At 63.9% G+C, this 7,558-nt stretch overlaps 3 protein-coding genes across 3 annotated transcripts in view; 2 read left to right on the top strand and 1 right to left on the bottom strand.

The window, feature by feature from the left end:
* Window positions 1–141: 141 nt before the first annotated feature.
* On the bottom strand, window positions 142–1,644 carry EMIHUDRAFT_220908 (hypothetical protein; the record flags this gene model as incomplete). Its single annotated transcript, XM_005757125.1, has 2 exons — window positions 142–172; window positions 458–1,644. The coding sequence occupies 2 exons, from the start codon at window positions 1,642–1,644 to the stop codon at window positions 142–144; spliced, it is 1,218 nt and encodes a 405-aa protein (XP_005757182.1).
* Window positions 1,645–5,252: 3,608 nt separating this feature from the next.
* EMIHUDRAFT_220907 (hypothetical protein) lies at window positions 5,253–5,747 on the top strand (the record flags this gene model as incomplete). The annotated part of the gene is made up of 1 exon (XM_005757124.1): window positions 5,253–5,747. The coding sequence occupies one exon, from the start codon at window positions 5,253–5,255 to the stop codon at window positions 5,745–5,747; it is 495 nt and encodes a 164-aa protein (XP_005757181.1).
* Window positions 5,748–5,891: 144 nt separating this feature from the next.
* EMIHUDRAFT_107644 (hypothetical protein) overlaps window positions 5,892–7,558 on the top strand; it is a gene marked incomplete at both ends in the record, with an annotated part of 2,243 nt that continues 576 nt past the window's right edge. The window contains 3 exons of the mRNA XM_005757123.1: window positions 5,892–6,209; window positions 6,312–6,428; window positions 6,473–6,844. Coding sequence (XP_005757180.1) covers window positions 5,892–6,209; window positions 6,312–6,428; window positions 6,473–6,844 — 807 coding nt within the window. The remainder of the gene's footprint in view (window positions 6,210–6,311; window positions 6,429–6,472; window positions 6,845–7,558) is intronic.

The following is a 7,558-nucleotide window of genomic DNA, read 5'->3' as shown; positions in this document are numbered from 1 at the left end:
CGAGGTAGAGCTTGCCTGGCGACACGAGCGCTGCGCCGGCCGTGAGCGGCGACAAGAGCATGATAGGTGCGAGGGCTCGAAATGTGTACGGAAGAGGCTGCCAGCCGGGAGCGGCGAGCTGGGAGCCTATTCACAGAGTGCTCACGGGTATTTTTTCGCTTCGCTGCGCGGCCTGGGAATAGGTAGGTAGGTGGGGCACGGAGCCTGGCGATTGGCGCCCGCAATAGGTAGGTAGGTAGGGCGTTTTGGTTGTGCGAGACGGACCGCGCGCGCGCGCATGCATTGCAGGGCCGCGGGCCGCGGTGGAGTGCACTTGAAAAGCTCACCCGAGCTTCAAGTGCATTCCAGCTGAGAGCTGTCACTCGCGACGCTCAAGCAAACGTGCATGCTTACTATGCTTACTACTATGCTTACTTACTTACTTACTTACTTACTTAAACGTGCATGCAGGTCGTACTCGTGGAGCATGCGCTGTTTGCCAATCCTCCCGATGCGCTGCCAGTCAGGATCCGAGCGGATCTCCTCGGCTGTGAACCAAGAGGTGTGGTTCAGATCCCCTGTGGCGCCTCCCGCCCACTTCGGGTTGCGCGAGGGCGCACCCTCAGGCATCCCTCCCGAGAACGAGACGCCGCCCCGTCGCGCCAAAGACTGGTCCACCATCTTCTTGAAGCGCGTGTACCCCAGTCGTACGAATGCGTCCAGCGCCAACGGGTCCTCCGTAGAGATGTACCTCGGAAGCTGCTGCTTGCGCAAGGACGTGAGGCTATGGATACACCACTTGTCCGCCCCCTCGATGTCGATCTTGGGGTAGAGGGGCACGCCATACTTACGTATCAAGGCGGCGCACGTGACCGTGGGCACTTGCAACGGGGTGAATTGATCGAGTCTTTTACTGGCCGAGTCCATGAACGTGCTCCAAGCGGAGACTGTCTTGTGCACGTAGACCGTGAGCGTGCGATTGTGCTCGTTTCGAACGATGCCCGCGTTCACCAAGTGGAGCTGCTCTGAGCGCGCAGCAAGTGCGATGCTCGGACGGCGCATGCCCTCGCTGATGAGCACGTGATTCGCTTCGACAGCCACCACGTCGAATCCCTGAGAGAGGAAGAACAAAGTATCGTCGCCGGTGTGGAAGCCGATATCAAACACAAAGCGTCCTCGACGACGAGCCACAGCGGGCTCGCCATGGACGTAGTCGTTGCACTTTGCGGCCATCCACGCTTTCGCCGCCGCCCTGGCAGCAGCCTTGCCTTCGGCACCCTGGACGTGGATGCGACGGCACTCGTCAACGCCGGGCGCCTGAAGCCACCAGCGCGGCTTTGCCTTCAACGTCGCCCACTCTGCATCCCCGCTGACGGCGAGCGCAAAGCACAGAGGGAGCCGACGGCAGAGCTGCTTTGCATTATTGCAGCTCTCACTCGATCTGAAGGAGGTCGACCACCGTGAGTGCTGGTGGCATCGCACTCGGCAGCAGCATTCGGAATCTTGATTGTTCGCTATCATCTGGGGGCTACTCTCGTCGCCGGCGGGGCATCGAAAGTCAATCGCGCCGTATGCAAGGCTCTCCTCACCGGCAGGCAAAGTGAGTGGGGCTGCGGCGGTGCCCACGATACCCAGAGCGAGAACGGAAGCAAACGATCTAGACATATTGTGTGTGAGTCAGCCGACGAGGGTTGAGAGTTAGCGGCGAAGTGCGCACGCACGCAGCTCGACACCACAGGAGAGGCGGCGCAGACTATAGTCGAGCGCGTCGGAGAGGTGTTTGCTAACTTTTACTCTGAAATTAGCGACCCGGCCAAACCGACGCCCTCGCAGTCAATGCGACCCCAGACGCGACTCGGCTAACAAACCCACGACACACACCGCCTCACATTGACAGCCAAGGTCCTCCCCGCATCACGCGATCACGTCACGGCCTGTCGTGCACCGCCATGTCCTCACCGCCTTCCGACGTCCCAACTCAACCACACGCAAACCGCGACACTTACACACGACCCAAGGGCAACACCACACGCATGTCGTGCACGGCCAGATCCGTGCGCAAGGAGCATGTTTGCACCTTGTCGGAGCTCGTCTTGATCGAGAGCGCAAGAGCCACTTGCATGTCGTGCCTGGCTACAGTAATGCGTGTAAGGCTGAGTGGCGTGTGAGCTCGAGGTGCGTCCGGTGTTGTACGGTGCGCGTGTGACGTCTGCTGAAATGGCGGTTCCGCTTGCCCCTGTGCGGCTTGGCCCACGACAACTGTGTGTACGGAGTTGGAACAAGCAAGTGCTCTTGCTCTTGCTGTATGCTGAAGTGGCTGCGCCCCGTAAACGAACATCTTGTCATCATCAGTTCATCACTTCATCAGTGATCCCATGGAGCCCTTAGCTCATGCGACGGCGTCGCCCCGACGTGCTTGCTCGTCTATGGAAGTACGCCCGCCGGCGTCGCGGCGGCGCTGTGCGCGCCAGCCTACGCTACACTGTGGTGCCGTGCTGGACTGCTGGTGTCGCCTTCTCGGTACGGTAATGTCGGTGGCATGAGCTCTCGCTTTTGTGCCTCCCTCGGCTCTCCCCACACAGAGAGGTTTTGGTGTGAAGATTCCTTAGTGTGCGAGATGCCTTCGACGCACGCGACGAGAAGAATGCTCAGTCCACTGCTGGCACTGCTGCTAAGTCACGGCAGCCCCCCTACAAAACTGTGCCAGAGCCCCTGCTGCTCGACTGAGCGGCGGAGCCGGCCCGTCGCGGCCGAGAGGCGGTGCGCCGACACCGGGGCTACGGCTCGGGACCGTTTCCAGGCTCTCTCGAGCAACCTCAAATTTTGATGATTTCATGACCGCCACTTTGCTGCACACTTTGACCTAAACCCGCGGCCCGCTGCGCGGCTCTCCGAGCGCGAGAGGAGTCGTCTACGAGGCGGCGGCGAGCGCAGGCGGCGGCGGCGCGGCGGCGCGGCGGCGGATCGCGGCGCAGACAACGGCAGGAATCTGCGGCAGGCTGCTGTCTGCTGCTACAACAGCTGCTGCTGCTGCTGCTACTCCGCCGCTGCCGATTGTGGACACGATTCCCCCGATCACCCCGCCCGCCCGCTCCGCCCCGCCCGCCCGCCTCTCCCCGCTTGCCCGCCCGCCCGCCCGCCCGACCGACCGACCGACCGACCGCCCATTCCCATCACCATCTCACATACCTTCATAGGCGCTCGAGACCTCCTCTCGCTGCCTACTCGCTGCCTCGAGGGAGGATGGGATTACGTAGGGCTGCATGCGCGCGCGCCTTTCCCGAGGCCCCTCCCCGAAAGGCAAGTATTAGCCACACGAAATCCGAGACCCCTCCCCCACCGCCCCGATCCCCCCACCCCCTTGCTCCCCTCCCCCCCTCGGGAGGGCCGAACTGAGGCGCCCGTGGGGACCCCGCAATTCCCTTCCCCCCTCGGAGGGCCGGACAGAGGCATCGAGGGCCCCGCTCCTTTCCTCGCATAGCGGCCACTCTTCGGATCGCTGGTCGAGCGACCCGGGGGATGCCCCGCGCGCCTGACCCAGGCGCGGAAACGAATCTGCGAGGCGTGGCCGCTTATGCGGCCCGATGGGGAGGAGGGGAAGACGTAGGGCGTGCTTGCGCGCCTTTCCGAGGCCCCTCCAACCCACCCGCGCTAGGTCTCGGGTTTGACGCATGGGGTCACTCCCGCGAAACTCGGGAACTAGCCGGGGCAGTCGGAGAAGTGGCAACTCCGTGCACTGACGGTCGGCCGTCAGAAAACACGCCTCCGTGGCTCGGGTTACACCAATCCTCGCTACCCAACGCGGCCAAAGGATATCCACCTCGAGAACCTCGAGAACCTCGAGAGCCCCCCTATCTGGGTAGGAGCCGGAACCCTCTGAGCCTGGGTTCGGACTTTTTGCGGGGTATGGTATGGTACTCTCGCGCAACCCACCTCGAGACCATACCCCCCCCGCCTGCTGACAGACCCAGCCTCCCGGAGACCGGGGATGGGCGGTCAGGACCATACCCCCCCACCCTTTGGGCCGCGAGCTACCATACCATACCCCGCAAAAAGTTGGAACCCTGGGGACGGCAGGGCAAGCTCTACCTGGCGGCATGAGCGCGGCAAGGGCCGGAGGCAAGGTGATGTGCTGGCTCGTCGCCAGCGGATTGGTGCTTGCGAGCTTGGGTGGTGGCGCACAGAGGAGCCAGCTAGTTCCTCATGAGATCGCGGAAGCTGCAGGGTTAGGGGTTGAGGCGGCGGTGCGGGCGTGGCTCGACGGTGGCGGTCAGGTTGACGCGACATGCGATGAACGGGCAGCATCAGCCTCCCTAGCAACTGCACGGTTGGACGCGAGGGGGGGTGTGAGCGGCCTCACGCTTCTGGTGGCCGCTGCTCGCTTTGGCCAAGAGCGGGTTCTCGAGATGCTGCTTCAGCGCGGCGCGAGGGTCAACCAGAGGTGGGGGAAGCGCCGCACCGCGCTGATGGGCGCCGCCGAGTTCAACGAAGTCGCCGCCGTGCGCCGCCTGCTGCGGGCGGGCGCAGAACCGCGGGCGCGCGATGCCGAGGGTAATACGGCGCTGCAGATAGCTCAGAACCACGGCCACACGGAGGTTGTACAGGCCATCAAACGGTCGATTGAACATTCTGCTCCGAGCGACAAGGCGCGGCCTGACGGAGAGTCTTCACGACGGCGCGTCGTAGAGGTGGACGAATGGGTGACGTGGGCGGCCGACGTGTCCGTGGCGCTGTGTGCAGCCGTGTCTGTGGTCCTTGGGTTCATCTGCATTTGCATGCCGCAGTGCTACATGCGCGACACACAAAGAGGGGGCAACTCCCGCGCTCGCGCTCGACGCCAGCGGCGGACCTGGTGGAGGACATCGCTGGAGCACGCCAGGACGCTTGTGACTTCCGGCGTGCAGCTGCTCGCGCATCCATTCCTGATCGGCATCCGCGACTCATTTGCGCTGGCGGTGGCAACGTGGGCGTTGGTCGCGTTGGCGGCGTGCACAGCGTGGGGACACAATGCAGAAGGATGGCGAGGGAGCGTGCAGACGGTGGCGGTGGGGGCTACAAGGTTTGGCCTTTCCTTGTCGGTGGCTGTTGTGGCAGTGGCTGCGTGGGCGAAGGGGGCTGCTGCGGCCAAAGGGCTCTGGTCTTGGGCAAGTCTCCGACAATGGGCTCCTAGTTGTCAGGAGCCGGCACACGGCTCGTCACGGCGCGGGCGGGCACAGAAGCGGGCAAGGAAGCAGGCAGTCGAGGCAGGAGGTGCGCAGCGCGCGGCGGTTGCGATGCCAGCGGCACAGCGGGCGAGGGAGGACGCCAGCAAGGCGGTGGAGCCGCGGGCTGTGCAGCCAAGCGAGCTACTCGAACCTGAGGTGAGGATTCAGGAGCGGGGTGCTCTGTCGACGTTGCCGGAGCAGGCTGCCTTGCCGGAGCAGGCGGCCTCCCCGGCCTCCCCGGCCTCGGAAAAGGTAATCGAAGACAGCGAGCCGGGTGCGCCTTACAACGACGCACTTGTGAATGACTCGCCAGCGCTCGATTCGCCGCCGCCGATTGGGGTGGTCTCTCTGGCTGACGCACACTTTGAGACGGGCCGCATGGTCCCCGAGTCCACGATGGGAGGCGAGACCACGTGTATCGTCTGCTTCACCCGGCCAAAGACGCACGTCGCGGTCCCCTGCGGCCACCACTGTGCTTGCGGTCCCTGCTCCGAGCGCATGCAAGACGCGTGCCCTTATTGTCGCGGGCCGGTCGTGATGTGGATGACCTACAGGCCTGTGTAGGGCACCGCGCCGTCTCTGATCTGAACTCTGCATGTCAGCGGCTTGTGTGCATTGCGAGGCGAGAACAGGGGAGAGGATGTCGGGGAGTGGGCCTCCTACCGCCGCTCAAGACGAGAGAATGCATGTTGCTCGACAAGGCGGGTGATGCTCGACAAGGCCAAGCCGGCTCAGCTCTTTGGCATCCCGCGGGAGGTGCTCATCGCATATAATAACGGCGGGCTCGACGCCAAGATTGCCAACGCGCGCCGGCCAGGCGACATGGACAAGCTCGTCTGGGAGCGCACGATGCTGCACCTTGAGATAGCCAGGCTCGCGCACCAGGCCGCGCAGACGTACTGCGTGGGCAAAGACCTCAGCGCCGCGGTCAACCCGTTCGAGGGGGAGAGGATCCGCATGGCAAACGAGTGGCTGTCGGCGCTGATGGGCGGGCCGCTGCCCGAGCGCCTCAACTTCGCCGAGACGGTCCGTCGCCTAGCCATCCCCACGTAGCTATAGCCACAGACGCTGCCACCGCCCGCTCCTCCCACCGACCGCGCCGCACATCTTGACTGCACACCACCGTAGGTGAAGGCGTTGTGCAGCCACGAGCGCTCTCTCACCGGCTCGACGTACGACTTCTACTGCCGCGATGCGCTGCCCACGTACGCGCGCGACACCGAGGATCTCCTCTCCTTCCTCTCCGTGCGCATGCTGACGGCACCGTCAATGGCGACTCCTACCCCAAGTGGATGGGCATCTTGCCGTCGATCTTTGAGAACGGCGTCATTGGCGTCACCTACACCGCCGCCGCCGGCGGGCGGGAAGCACCGGAGGGCGACGCGGCGGCGGAGGCGGCGGCGGCGGAGGAGGAGGGGGAGGACAGGGAGGAGGTAGACGAGGACGCGGAGGCGACGGCGACGGCGCCCAAGAAGCAGCGCACCGAGAAGCTGGTCGAGCTCTCGAAGGCGGACCTTGAGAAGACGGCCTTCCTCGGCACCACTGACTCGCACCGCGGCGTGCTCATCAAGAGTGCGGACACTGGCTTGTGGGCGGAGGACCCGCAGATCATCGCGACGCTGCGGGGATGGTCGGTCACCAACGTCAAGGCGGCGCCAGGGGTTTGCTTTGGCGTCCGTGATATTTATCCGTGTTTGGTTCTACGAACATACCGAGGGTGAACTGCTGACAGGTTTGCGATGAGGAGCGATCCGAACGTGGCATTCGGTTTATATTGAAAACAATCAAGGCTAGTTCCATTTCACACTCTGACACGCTAATCTTGAAAACGTCCAACGGAGCTCCGTGTTGCTCCCAGCGCCCTCCCCCGCGCTTCCTGCGGCCATGGCCGATGATACTAGTATGAGAGGTCATCTGGCTACCGCGAGCGCGACTCAACTCGCCGACGTCGTCCGATGATTGTGCCTCAAAGTCAGCCTCCGGAGGCTATCGTGGGGTCGAGCCGGCAGTAGCCGTGACATGTGGTTCCACCACCCCTCGTATGCTTTGCCTCTGACCGCCACCGTTCCCAGGCTGCCAAATGGGATGGAAAGGAAGGCTCGGCGAGCGTATAGAAGCGTGCTCGACCTCGTCGTGGCAACCTGCACGGCAGCGCTGGTAGGCGCGATGAGCGTCGTGCCACCTGACCCGAGACGGGTCGCAGGCGTCGTACCGAGCGCGTCGAGACCGTGTCCTGATGTGATCTGCACGGGTGAGTCACGTCGGCGTCAAAGGAGCGACGTGCGACCTGTCAGAGCTTGATCTCCGATCTCAGCGGCGTCGAGTCGTCTCCGGCGCGCGACAAAGGTACATCCCCAGGACGCGCAGAGGCAGAA

This window comes from Emiliania huxleyi, assembly GCF_000372725.1.
Source record: "Emiliania huxleyi CCMP1516 unplaced genomic scaffold EMIHUscaffold_93, whole genome shotgun sequence".
Classification (NCBI taxonomy): Eukaryota; Haptophyta; order Isochrysidales; family Noelaerhabdaceae; genus Emiliania; species Emiliania huxleyi.
This window is presented reverse-complemented; position numbering and strand designations above follow the sequence as displayed.